Source organism: Podarcis tiliguerta (genome assembly GCF_965153285.1).
Source record: "Podarcis tiliguerta genome assembly, chromosome: 13".
In the NCBI taxonomy this organism is placed as follows: domain Eukaryota; kingdom Metazoa; phylum Chordata; class Lepidosauria; order Squamata; family Lacertidae; genus Podarcis; species Podarcis tiliguerta.
The window spans coordinates 30,138,811-30,153,544 of record NC_139546.1 but is presented as its reverse complement, the minus strand read 5'-3'; the positions used below and the strand labels follow the sequence as shown (position 1 = coordinate 30,153,544).

The window sequence follows — 14,734 nt, the reverse complement described above, 5'->3', positions numbered from 1 at the left end:
ATAAGAAACAGAAGAGGAATCCTTGCTTGGGTCTCACTGTGTATGCAGCATGAGAAAGATAGCCTGAGAAAGGTAGACAGCAGCAATTCATGATGAGAGATAGCCTCAGATTGTAAACTTTGGTCTTTTGCTTCTGTTTTTTTGGCAGTGGATCTGGGCTGTTAGTGCCATGCTATTCAGAGAAAGAGGGAGCTAATCTTTAGAAATGAATAGAGGTCAGCAATATACTTCCACTATCACATTCATCTGCCTCTCTCAGTGCTTCTTTAAATAACCTTTTCCTCTAACGTGCACCTGTGAAGCAAAAGGAGCTGTGAATCTGACAGAGGAGAAACTGTGATGGATCTCTCATACTGGCATGAAATGTAAGGAGACAGCTTCTAGGAGCCACAGGTGAGAGCTGAGTGCATGGTGGGGACCAAAGGTGGAGAAACTACCCCAGAAAGGAGCATGATGTGCCCCTCACCAGACATACTCCCCCTCTCTGAACAACTTCTTCTACTGTTCTTTTAAACCCTGTACACAGTATGGGATTTATGCTATTTCTTTCCGAAGCTGATACATTGCATGTTAGACTGATGAGGCAAGAATGGGAACAGAGATAATAGCTAGTGAGTCAGGAGTTTGAGGAATCACCTGCAGCTTAGGACAATATGATAAAGTAAACTCATAAGAATCGTATTGACTTGGATCCTCAAGATAAATAAAACGAATAAGTTTCCAGAAGAAATGTTTCAGCTCCTTCCATTCTCCTTGTATCAGTTTGTGACCCTTGAAAAGCCACTTTGTGGAAGGGGCTCCTCACAACATGGGTCCCATGCCTTTGCAATTTTATTTATTTATGACACTTTTGGCTTTGAAAAGATCTCAGGGTGGCCAACGTATGGTTCAGTGACACTCTGCCATCCAGGTAGTATTCATAGTGAAACTAGTTTAGCTTCAGAGAATTTTCTTAGCACCAAAACAAAACAGGCATTCTATCAACCTGATGTCTGAGTATTGCTTTAAAGACTAAAGTCTGAAACCAGGGAAGTGTGAGGAGATCTGTGCCTGTACAGTAGGGCTTTCCTAGGTTGTTTTCCTCACTGCAAACCCCTGAACTCTGTACTGAAGGACCCTTAGAAATGCAATGTGAAGAAATGCAACTCAAGTTGGCTGCAGGTAGTTGGGGACTTAGTAGTGGAAGTACCTTTCTGTTGGCACAAAATTTGTTTCGATCCAGTAAAAAACTACATTGGGAAAACTGAAATTGTGATATCATTCATTTAACAATAAAGTAATAAAAAATATCATACATGGCAGTAAATATAATTCTAACATTAATGAAAAAATAAGACTTTAGAATGAACATTAACAATTTTCTACTACTGGAAATTTCGAGGGACCAAGAATGGCAAATTTTGTGCTTTGCGATCTTCTTAGGAGTATACCTGACTATTCTGATGTTGCTGTTTTGTAGCGAGAACACACTTTAAAGAAATGCAGTGTTGAATGTTCAGGCAATATAAGTTAATATCTATGAAGATTAATGGTATTTCCACCCCCCCCCCATTCTATAGGTTTCGATTCCTGGCTTCTGATGACTGGTAATCTGTGCTACTGTACCTCTTGAGCATGAGGGAGAAGTAATGTCTAATATAACAATAATCAATGATTTCCTGCTTCTGGGATTTTCTAACCAACGAGAGTTTCAACTTTTACAGTTTGCAATCTTCTCAGCAATGTATCTGGTTATCCTTACAGGAAATCTGATTCTCATAATTCTAGTAGCCCTCAACACCAACCTTCAGACCCCAATGTATTTCTTCCTTGTCAATTTATCGATAGGAGAACTTGGCTCCACCTCTGTCATTATTCCCAAATCAATGGCCAATGCGCTCATGAACTCAACATTGATTTCATATTCTGAATGCGTGACACAAATGCTTTCCTTTGTTTTTTTCCTGTCATCGGATGTGTTCCTCCTCACAGTCATGGCTTATGACCGATATGTGGCCATCTGCCACCCACTGCATTATGCGTCTGTGATGAAGTGGGGAAGATGCATCCAACTGGCAGGCGGATCATGGATGGCAGGTTTGCTTAATGCTGCTGTGCATACTGGCACTATTTTTTCACTGCCCTTCTGTTCCAACGTTATCAATCAGTTCTTTTGTGAAATCCCACACCTAATGAAGATCTCATGCGCTGATTCATACCTCAATGAAATTTGGACACTGCTCTTCAGTTGCGCATTAGGTATTGGCTGCTTTGTGTTCATTGTCTTGACCTATGTGCAGATCTTCAGCACAGTGTTGAGCATGCAGTCCATGGCAAACAGGCAAAAAGCCTTCTCCACTTGCATTCCCCATCTCATTGTTCTCTCTGTCTTAGTTGGCACCATTCTTTTTACTTATCTCATGCCAGCCTCCATCTCTTCATACAAGCTGGACCAGATGCTTGCTGTGATATATTCTGTGGTTCCTCCAATGATGAACCCAGTAATCTACAGCATGAGGAATAAGGATGTCAAAGCTGCCCTGGGGAAGCTGTTTTACTGGAAGATTTCAAGCAAGAACACCATGCTTCCTTTTCACTGATAACCCTGCTGCTTATTTGTGTTAAATTATGGAATAATTTAACATAAAACTTATATCATTTCCCGCTTTATTTTCATTGTATTGCATTTTAGCATTGCATAATATATCAAATTCAAAATGTGAGTTATTAATATCACTGGGAATGTAAAATGTTTGTGTTGTATGCATTTCCCGCTTTATTTTCACTGTATTGCATTTTAGCATTGCATAATATATCAAATTCAAAATGTGAGTTATTAATATCACTGGGAATGTAAAATGTTTGTGTTGTATGCACGGTAAGTCCTACTTAGAACTGACACCTTAAAAGTAATAAACATAAGTTGGGGTGATTGATTTTAATGAGTTACTCCAAATAAAACTGAACTGAACACAACCCTAACTCTGCTTCAGTGTAGATTTCCCCCTTAATCACTTAAAGTGGAAGAAATATTTCCATATTTGACAAACATTTGTTCCTGGGACAACACTTTCATGCAAAAGCCACTTGTTATTGTTTTCTGATTTTTTGTTTTATTGGGGGAAATTTCAATATTATTTTAAAAAATGGAAATATAATACATAACCTTTGAGTCTATGCTGCCCCTGGGGTAGGTATCCTTGTTGCTCTACCTAGTTATATAATTTTCAAATTGTTTTCAGAAAGTTCACATAAGAACAAATTTATGATGACATCATCATTATCAACAACAACAACAAGATAGGCTTCACAAGGACTGCGGCGGCTGCTCAGCAGAGAGGGCTCATCCTTTAAATTTATTTTTATCTGTGGTGTTTTAAACTGTGGGGGGTTTTGTGTGTGTGTTTTTCTCTGTTGCGGGGTGCGGTGGACATTTGGGTGGGACTGGGAATAGGTTTAGTTTTAATGTAATTGTAAATTGTCTTTCTTATTATTATTAGTTTCTTCTTCTTCTTCTTCTTCTTCTTCTTCTTCTTCTTCTTCTTCTTCTTCTTCAGTATCGTTTGTGTTTTGCTTTTAAGGGGAGAAGGTCAGGGCTGCCTGGGAGCGAGCCCCAGCCAACAGAATGGCTGGAGCTGGTTCCACGGGGGGATGCGCTGGGACATCTGATCTCAGTGATCACGGTTAGGAGGAGGAGCTATACTAAGACCAGACAATGTCATTACCGAGGAGGCGGGTTTAGTCGTTGTTTGAAGACCATCCCTGCCTCCAGGTCTGGCCTTGACCGGAAGGATACTGGAATCAATGAATTAATTGGGGATGGAGGACTTGACCTGGCATGTGTAACAGAGACTTGGTTGAATGAAGCAGAAGGGCCTTTCCTTGCCACTGCTTGTCCACCAAGTTTCTATTACACACAGAAACCCAGATCATATGGGCGGGGAACAGGGGTTGCAGTGAGTTTTAGGAAGTCATTAGTTTGCACCAGGCATCCTATTGGGAAGACCCAGTTTTCTGAGTGCATGTTCTGGAAGATGGGCAATAGGGGCAGTACAGGATTCCTTTTGGTGTACCAACCTCCCCACTGCACCAAGGATTCCTTGCCTGAGCTGCTTCAGGTTGTGGCGGACGTTCTCCTGGAGACACCTAGTTTGGTTGTCCTAGGGGATTTCCACATCCATGCCAACATGACCTTACAAGGGGCACCTCGGGACTTCGTGGAAAGCATGGCCTCCATGGGGCTGTCCCCGAATAAGTTTGGCCCAACTCATAGTCACAGACATGCCTTAGACCTGGTGTTCACCTCTATAGATGTGGGTGATCTGACACTAAATAAAAGCAAAACAAAAGAAGTGCCATGGTCGGATCACTTCCTGGTGCACCTGGACTTCTCCATGACCCTTCCTCTCTGCAGAGAGGTGGGCCCGATTCGGTGGGTCTGCCTCTGCCACTTAATGGATCCAAATGGTTTCCAGAGAGTGGTAGGGGATGTTTTATCCCATGTTAATAGCCTTTCAGCTGATTCCCTGGTGGCCTGCTGGAATGTGGAGTTAACCAGGGCTATCGACTGCCTGGCTCCGAAGCGCCCTCTCTGATTGCATGGAGCCCAGACAGCTCCATGGTTTTCCCCAGAACTGAGGGCAATGAAACAATTGCTGAAACGACTAGAGCGCCGGTGGCAGAAAATTCATACTGAATCTGACTGGATACGGGTTAGAGCTCAACGTCGAGCCTACCAAGTGGCGATAGCAACGGCGAAGAGGATCTTCTTCACCACCTCTATTGTATCTGCAGAAAACAGCAGCAGGAGACTCTTGCAGGAGGTTCACAACCATCTTTGCCACCGGGGCCTGGTAAGGACCCCAAGATCTCCTGCAATGATTTTGCAAAGATTTTTGCAGATAAAGTCACTTAGATTTGGAAAGAGGTACACTCCACCATGGGAACAGGGCCGGGGCGGAAGAGTGCTAGAGTTCTGTCTAGTCAAGTTGCATGGGATCAATTCCAATCTGTTACCTCCAAGGATGTGGACAGGCTGCTTGGACGAGTGAAGCCAATCTCCTTGATCCTTGCCCATCCTGGCTCTTAAAAGCAAGCCAGGAAGGGCTGGGCAATAGGCTCTATGGGGTGGGGAATGCTTGCCTCTGTGAGGGAGCCTTCCCAGACCCGCTGAAAGAGGCGGTCATTAAGCCACTTCTTAAAAAAAACATCTTTGGACCTGGCCAATATGGCCGACTATCGCCCAGTCTCAAATCTTCCATTCTTGGGCAAGGTGATTAAGTGGGTGGTTGCTGAACAACTCCAGGCATGCCTGGAGGATGTGGACCATTTGGATCCCTTCCAATTGGGATTCAGGCCTCATCAGGGGACTGAAACTGCCTTGGTCGCACTGGTTGATGATCTCTGGCAGCCTAGGGACAAAGGCAAAAGCTATTTCCTAATTCTGCATGTCTCTCTCAGCAGCCTTTGATACCATTAATCATAACATCCTTCTGGACCATCTAGGGGAGCTGGGAGCTGGGGGCACCGCTATACAGTGGTTCTGCTCCTTCAGCACAATGCAAGAATAAGGGCCTTGTATGATGAAAAATGCTTCAAAGGAGTGCATGTAAGAGTGACACTGTTTTGTCTCTAGGGCTTTGCTGCAGAGTTGCACAGAACCTTCAGGTAGTTAATCCCTAGGAACTATTCTTACACTTCTTATCCCTTTGCTCACACTCCTTAGCACTTCTAGTTCTGCTTGTACCCAGCAAGGCACACAGCTTATGCTTGCACAATGACAGGTTGCTTCCTTCAAACGTCAAAGAAATAGGAATTTAATGTAAGTACATGAAGTAAATATGGACATTCTGTTTGCTGCCCTGAGTGATGAATGGTAGATGAAAGGACAATTGAAGGAGTGGATGGATGGAAAAAGTGATAAATATCATGTTATATGGCAAGTTAAGATTCAGGGAGAATTTCCAGCATCTAGCTGGAAAATATTTGTAGGGAAAGACAGATTTAAAACTGTTATCAAACCTCTCTCTTTCTTTCTCTATGGTTTCCTTTGCCTCAGTATTTAATTTTACTTTTGCATTTCTGTACATGTCTATTTCTGATCCCCCGCAAACCCCCCTCACTTCTAATCAATCCAGATCCACTCTATACATCAATGTATTGTGTGAATCTAATCCCTTAGTGATCCCGTCATGCACTTTGATCTTCTTCTGACATAAGTGCATTTAGCTGACATTGTATTTTCACTCCTTTGTGAGTGCCTGTTCTCAGAAGGCATGTTATTTGTGGGGTTTGCAAACTGCAGCCAAGCAGACATCATGCTCCATGTGACATTTACCATGCAATTTCCTTTCATGCCTCGGCATGGCCTCATGTATTGTGTAAATATTGTGGGGATAGTGATGGATAGCAATACATACTTCTGCTAAGCACATTTTCCTTTCTTAGGCATCCTGAGCTATTTCTGTCCAGCTCTCCATGGTGCAATATTTGCCAATTGACTATAGGCAAGAGTTCTGATACAGCAAGAACCAGTCATTTATGTTTATTGAAATCACAAGGCTTAAAACTGTCACAGTTGAACAGGACTGTTGATTACAGTGAGACTTGAGTGAAACTATTTTGTGACATTTTGGTTCATCTGTTTATTACCCTGGCGGATATATATATATATATATATATATATATATATATATATATATGCATTAAATCAGAGGCAGATAGTAGGAAAGAGAGATAGACTGCAGGTGCATATGAACAATGATGGTGGTTCAGAGCATTGATGGCTGCAGCTCAGCATAGTGTCTCTCCTCTGCCCCAAACAAGCTTGATGCAGATGAGAAATGCACACAGACACTATGAAAGGCATGGATATCCCCTCTTGTTTCATTCTGGCAGTCAGATCTATACTGCTTCTGAATATAAAGCAAATCATTCCTAGCTTTCAGGAAGTAACCCCACTTACCAGGGAATAAAACCTATTGTCTTACTTCTGAGTAGATGTGCTGAGGGTTTTCAAACTGCTCTACAGAAAGTGGAGATTTCAGGAAGAGGCGGTATGTGACAATTGGGGGTCAAACTGTTTGTTATTTAGCTGTGCTGTTAAGTTTAGGGATTTTTATTTATTTTTTACACAAATGGTGAGCATGCTGCAACCTCTACCTTACAGTTGTCCCTAAAAATATCACTAAGTTAGAATATGTCTCTAGACCCTCCAAGTGCCCATATTTTCCAGCGACAGTCCTGAATTTAGAGAAGCTGTCCCGGTTTCTGATTTGATCCTGAAATGTCCTGCTTTTCCTTAGGTAAAGGTAAAGGGACCCCAGTCCAGTCATGACCGACTCTGGGGTTGCAGCGCTCATCTCACTTTATTGGCTGAGGGAGCCGGCGTACAGCTTCTGGGTCATGTGGCCAGCATGACTAAGCCACTTCTGGAGAAGTCCTAGGCTCTGTGGTTTAACCCACAGCGCCACCCGCTGCTTTTCCTTAGGACATCCTTTTCCTTAGGACGTCCCTATTTTCACTGGAGAAATGTTGTGGGGTGTGGAATTATGTGACCACCAAGTCATGGAGATAATGAACTATGCAACTTTTAGAAGAGATCTGAAGGCAGCCCTGTAAAGGGAAGTCATTTTTATGTTTACTGGTTTATTATGTTTTTATATATGTGGGAAGCTGCCCAGAGTGGTTGGGGCACCCCAGTCAGAGGCGCGGAGTATACATAACAAAATAACAAAATAACAAAATAACAAAATAACAAAATAACAAAATAACAAAATAACAAAATATTAATGGAAGTCACTATTTTCAATGGGAAATGTTGAAAATATGTGTCTTTGAATACCAGTTGTGGAAGAGCATGAGTGGTACAATGGTATTGTGCTTTTGACTTCCAATTGGTATTGAGACTTCCAATAGGTATTGAGTTGGCCATTGCTAGATACTGGATGGAACCATATTCTTGCACAAGTAACATTTATAATGGTCTCTCTTATTCCCCCAACAGACTGAGAAGACATGTCTAATGTAACCATTGTAAGAGATTTCCTGCTTCTAGGATTTTCAGAGCAAAGGGAACTCCAGATCTTACACCTTGCAGTCTTCACAGCAATGTACATGGCAATTCTCATTGGAAACTTCCTCATCATCATTCTGGTAGCTAGAACTACCCACCTTCAGACCCCAATGTATTTCTTTCTTGTCAACTTATCAATTGTTGACCTTGGATCCACAACCGTCACCATTCCCAGATCAATAGCTAATGCCCTGATGAACACAACACATATTTCTTATTCTGAATGTGTTGCACAATTACTATTGTTCCTCTTCTTCATGTCATCAGACATTTTCCTCCTTGCTGTCATGGCCTATGACCGGTATGTGGCCATCTGTCACCCACTGCACTATACCTCTGTGATGAAGTGGGGAAGGTGTATTCAGCTGGCAGGTGGGGCATGGGCAGCAGGCTTCCTTAATGCTGCTTTGCACACAGGTACCATTTTTTCACTGCCCTTCTGCTCTAACATCATCACTCAGTTCTTCTGTGAAATCCCACACCTGATGAAGATATCATGCTCTGATCCATACTTCAGTGAAATGTGGGCCCTTCTCTTTAGTTCAGCCTTAGGTCTTGGCTGCTTTGTGCTCATTGTCACATCCTACGTGCAGATCTTTACCGCAGTGCTGAGAATGTCCTCCAAGGCAAGCAGGCAGAAAGCCTTCTCTACTTGCATTCCCCACCTCACTGTTGTCTCCCTCTTACTTAGTACAGGTATCTTCTCCTATGTCATGCCAACCTCCAGCCTTTCATATAATCTGGATGAAGTGCTTGCTGTGATATACTCAGTGGTTCCTCCAATGTTGAATCCGTTAATTTACAGCATGAGGAATAAGGATGTCAAAACTGCCCTGTGGAAGCTGTTTTACCAGACACTTCCAAACAATAAATCAGTTCCATAGTTTAAAAACTACGGCTGCCACCACCACATTTGATCTGAGGTGTATGTCCTTTCTACACCTGCTTAAAATATCAAGGAAATGGGTGGTTAAGGCACTTTATTGTTCACACCCCTTAAACAGGGAACACTTTCTCACGGGTTGCCTATTATGCTTGCTTACAAATTTGGTACCATGCATCCATGCTTTGTCCTGGCTTTTGGGATGGGGGAGGAGACATGTAGCCAGAAAAAAATCCACAGGTGCAGCAGCTTCCTCAGTCACATGCTTCGTATAGCCATGATGAATTCCTGCCTGAACACATCTGTTTAAGGCACTATGCTTCCCTGCCGCAATCACAATTGTATAAAATCTCCAGGCAAGAATTCTACAGGTTAGCCACTTTCCCAATCCCTTGCTACAGATGTATATGATGAATTTCTGCCTTTGACATCCGTACAAGGCACCCTGCTTCCAGCACATTCCACCTACTATAGTAAGTGTGGCAAGCCTACGTGACAACATTTAAGTGTAATGGTAGTGACCATCCCCTTCTTGCATCAACATTTCACCTGCATGCTGTCCAAAGCATATTTTTGGAATGTACCACCTCAGTGCCTCATTCATAAAGACATATAGTGGTTCTTATTGGCGTGCAGTCTCCTGTTTGATGGAATTGAAAAAGACTGTGCCAACAGATTTTTTAAACTGGTGTTCAACCTACAGATTTATATTTCTATTTTCTAACATTGTTTACTTGGGCCTCGTTTTATCTTTATTAGTGTGGTTTATGCTATATATATTGAGTACAATATAGTACCTTTATATAGTCAAAATGTAGTTTTTAAACCAGCTATATCCTCTTCTGTCTTCTGGTGTGCTAGAAATCTAGCTGCATGACTTTCATATATCAAACCTGCTCTGCACACAATTTGTGGCCTATGAAACTGAACTCTGCCCACCCGCCAGGGATGTGAGGAACCTCCATTTTATCCTGGGTCTTAGACAATGGTGGGGAATGACATAGCATGACACAACATATTGCTAGTTGCCTGGATTTGTCTTGGGGGTTTCAGAGCTGCCTTTGGCTGCATCTGTAACAGGATTGCACTTCTGTAGAAGTGTGCATGCACATGAAAGCTCATACCAAGAACAAACTAGTTAGTCTCTAAGGTGCTACTGGACAATTTTTAATTTTTTTAAAATATATATTTCTACTGTGTCAGACCAACATAGATACCTACCAGAATCTAGAACCAAGGATTACAATGTGCCTGTGTGAGGTCAAGATGTGCCCCTATATCTTTAAAAAATATCACAATGCTCTGCTGAAGGAAAGAACATTGACAGACACATGAAGTGCCTAAAGCTGAACCAAAACAGAGTTAGTGTGAGGGTTTTTTATTGTCTTTTTAAAGGGGTTCATCTATCATTTACATAATAAACACATGAAAGGAAAAAAGAGCCTTCCACTGAGCACAGTCCCAGTGCTTTTTAAATAACACTAATGTCTCAACAGGGGACGCGGGTGGCGCTGTGGGTAAAAGCCTCAGCGCCTAGGGCTTGCCGATCAAAAGGTCGGCAGTTCGAATCCCTGCGGTGGGGTGCGCTCCCGTTGCTTGGTCCCAGCACCTGCCAACCTAGCAGTTCGAAAGCACCCCCGGGGGCAAGTAGATAAATAGGGACCGCTTACTAGCGGGAAGGTAAACAGCGTTCCGTGTGCGGCTCTGGCTCGCCAGAGCAGTGATGTCACGCTGGCCACGTGACCCGGAGGTGTCTCCGGACAGCGCTGGCCCCCGGCCTCTTGAGTGAGATGGGCGCACAACCCTAGAGTCTGTCAAGACTGGCCCGTACGGGCAGGGGTACCTTTACCTTTAATGTCTCAACAAATGAAACTAATCTTTAGAAAATGTAACTTGAAAAAGAGACATTGCACATACCTTTGTAAACCAAGAAATCTTTAATTAAAAATATGTTTAAAAATATATATGAATATTTCTCTTTCAAATACAAATACCTTTCGAAATGTTGTCATGACTGGTGGACTATAGCCATGTTCTTTTGAAGTTGAATTGGAAATAAAGCTGAAATATGTTTTACAAAACTTTTCTGATTTTGTGTTCTTTCCTGGGTTTTCATCCTTGTGAGTGATTTCCCCCCATTAATATCAAGTCCCACACCCGTATAATGGTGTATAATTTTCACTGTCAAATAACATCTCATCCACCCACACGCCTACAAAAATCTCTTGGCACTTTTAACATTAAGAAATTAATTGTGGCATATATCTCTGTGGGGAGATACGTACTGTAGGATGGGTGGAAACTGCTTTTAAGCGGTACTCTTCCATATGCTGGACGTGTAGTGTATGATGTTGCAATTCTATGGTTATCTGCAAGTTGAGGGATCCTGCCTACAACGGTGGTGTTTTGCAGGCCTATGATTGCTTCCCTAATGATGAAGGAATTTCCCCAATGCCTAGCAGGGATGCTGAAGAGCTGACACTGTATCAGCCTCTGCAGCAATGCTACTGTTGAATTAACTACTTAAGCATTGCAGTTCCCTTGTCCCAATTCCATATGGGTATGATAAGAAACAGAAGAGAAATCCTTGCCTGGGTCTCACTGTATGTGCAGCATGAGAAAGATAGCCTGAGGAAGGTAGACAGCAGCAATTCATGATGAGAGATAGCCTAAGACTGAAAACTTTGAAGGTGGTCTATTGCTGTTGGAAAAGTGACCTATTTTGGCAGTGGCTCTGGGCTGTTAGTGCTGTGCTATTCGGGGAAAGAAGGAGGTAATCTTTAGCGACCAATAGAAGTCAGCAACATACTTCCACCATCACATAAGTCTCCCCTCTTAGTGCTTTTTAAAAGAAGCTTTTTCTCTAACATGCACCTGTGAAGCAAAAGGAGCTGTGAATCCAACAGAGAAGAGACTGCAATGGATCTCTCATACTGGCATGAAATGTGAGGAGACAGCATCAAGGAGCCACAGGTGAGAGCTGAGTGCATGGTGGGGACCAAAGGAGAATAAACTACCCCAGAAAGAAGCATGACGTGTCCCCCACCAGACACACTCTCCCTCTCCAAACACCCCATACACACCACACGACTTCTACTACTTTTGTTTTAAACCCTGTACATAGTATGGAATTTCTACTATTTCTTTCCAAATGTGATACAGTGGTACCTCGGGTTAAGTACTTAATTCGTTCTGGAGGTCCGTTCTTAACCTGAAACTGTTCTTAACCTGAGGTACCACTTTAGCTAATGGGGCCTCCTGCTGCCGCTGCCGCAAAATTTCTGTTCTCATCCTGAAGCAAAGTTCTTAACCCAAGGTACTATTTCTGGGTTAGTGGAGTCTGTAACCTGAAGCGCCTGTAACCTGAAGTGTCTGTAACCTGAGGTACCACTGTATATCCCCTGTTAGGCAGATGAGGCAAGATTGGGGACAGAGATAATGGCTTGTGAGTCAGGAGGTTAAGGAATCACCTGCAACATAGGACCATGTGTAAAGTAAAGTCACAAGAATCATATTGACTTGGATCCTCGGGACAGATAAAATTAATATGTTTTCATAAGAAATACATGGCAATCCTTGCATCTGTGACCCCTGAGAAGCCTCTGTGCCATTTTGTAGAAGGGGCTCCCAACAACACGGGTCCCACACCTTTGTAATTTTATTTATTTATGACACTTTTGCCTTTGTGAAAGAACTCTGGGTGGCCAACACATGGTTCAATGATACTCTGCCATCCAGGTAGTGTTCATAGCGAAACAAGTTTAGCTTTCTGAAGTGCGAGGAGATCTGTGTCTGTGCAATAGGACTTTACCTTTATGTCTTTTTCCTCACTGTTAACACCACTCTCCCTGTACTGAAGGACCCTTAGAAATGCAATTTGAAGAGACTCAAGTAGGCTGAAGGTGGTTGGGGACTTATTAGTGGAAATGCCTTTCTGTTGGCACAAAATTTGTTTGGGTCCAGTAAAATACTATATTGGGAAAACTGAAATTATGAGGTGGCGAAGGGGCTTGAAGAACTCAGAGAAGCTATGAACTATGCCAAGCAGGGCACCCAAGATGAACAGGTCATAGTGGAGAGTTTTGACCAAACGTGATCCCCCTGGAGCAGGAACCGGCAAGCCACTCCAGTATCCCTGCCAAGAAAACTCCATGGACAAAGACAACAGGCATATAAAAGTTATGACACTGGAAGATGGCCCCTCAGGTTGGAAGGCGTCCAACATGCTACTGAGGAAGAGCGGAGGACAAGTACAAGTAGATTCAGAGCTGATGAAGCGGCTGGGCCAAAGCCGAAAGGACGCTCAGTTGCGGATATGCCTGGAAGCGAAAGGAAAGTCCAATGCTGTAAAGAAAAATATTGTATAGGAACCTGGAATGTAAGAACCATGAACCTTGGTAAGTTGGATGTGGTCAAAAATGAGATGGCAAGAATAAATATTGACATCCTGGGCATCAGTGAACTAAAATGGGCGAATTCAGTTCGGATGACCATCATATCTACTACTGTGGGCAAGAATCCCGTAAAAGAAATGGAGTGGCCCTCACAGTCAACAAAAGAGTGGCAAAAGCTGTACTGGGATGCAATCTCAAAAATGATAGAATGATCTCGATACGAATCCAAGGCAGACCTTTTAACATCACAGTAATACAAGTTTATGCACCAACCACTGGTGCTGAAGAAACTGAAATTGACCAATTCTATGAAGACTTACAACACCTTATAGAAATGACACCAAAGAAGGATGTTCTTCTCATTATAGGGGATTGGAATGCTAAAGTAGGGAGTCAAGAGATAAAAGGAACAACTGGCAAGTTTGGCCTTGGAGTTCAAAACGAAGCAGGGCAAAGGCTAATAAAGGCCAAGAGAACAAGCTGGTCATCACAAACACTCTTTTCCAAAACACAAGAGACGACTCTATACATGGACATCACCAGATGGGCAGCATTGAAATCAGATTGATTATATTCTCTGCAGCCAAAGATGGAGAAGCTCTATACAGTCAGCAAAAACAAGACCTGGAGCGGACTGTGGCTCAGATCATCAGCTTCTTATAGCAAAATTCAAGCTTAAACTGAAGAAAGTAGGAAAAACGACTGGGCTGGTAAGATATAATCTAAGTCAAATCCCTTATGAATACACAGTGGAAGTGAGGAACAGGTTTAAGGATTTAGATTTAGTGGACAGAGTGCCTGAAGAACTATGGATGGAGGCTCATAACATTATACAGGAGGCAGCAACTAAAACCATCCCAAGGAAAAGGAAATGCAAGAAAGCAAAGTGGCTGTCCAACGAGGCCTTACAAATAGTGGGGGAGAGAAGGCAAGCAAAATGCAAGGGAGATAGTGAAAGATACAGTAAATTGAATGCAGATTTCCAAAAAATAGCAAGGAGAGACAAGAAAGCCTTCTTAAACGAGCAATGCAAAGAAATAGAGGAAAACAATAGAATGGGAAAAACCAGAGATCTGTTCAAGAAAATTGGAGATATGAAAGGAACATTTCATACAAAGATTACCATAATAAAAGACAAAAGTGGAAAGGACCTAACAGAAGCAGAAGACATCAAGAAGAGGTGGCAAGAATACACAGAGGAACTATACCAGAAAGAAATGGATGCCTCGTATACCCCAGATAGTGTGGTTGCTGACCTTGAGCCAGACATCCTGGAGAGTGAAGTCAAATGGGCCTTAGAAAGCACTGCTAATAACAAGGCCAGTGCAAGTGATGATATTCCAACTGAACTATTTAAAATTTTAAAAGATATGCTGTTAAGGTGCTACACTCAATATGCCAGCC

The 14,734-nt window shown here is 42.6% G+C and overlaps 1 protein-coding gene across 1 annotated transcript; it reads left to right on the top strand.

Moving 5' to 3' along the window:
• The first annotated feature begins 1,563 nt into the window (after positions 1–1,563).
• LOC310663374 (olfactory receptor 14C36-like) lies at positions 1,564–2,636 on the top strand. The gene has a single exon (XM_083411187.1). The coding sequence runs from the start codon at positions 1,629–1,631 to the stop codon at positions 2,577–2,579; it is 951 nt and encodes a 316-aa protein (XP_083267313.1). The 5' UTR covers positions 1,564–1,628; the 3' UTR covers positions 2,580–2,636.
• Positions 2,637–14,734: the final 12,098 nt, after the last annotated feature.

Coding starts and splice junctions, on each gene's coding strand:
- LOC310663374 (XM_083411187.1), top strand. CDS start 1,629: ATGTCTAATATAACAATAATCAATGATTTCCTGCTTCTGGGATTTTCT.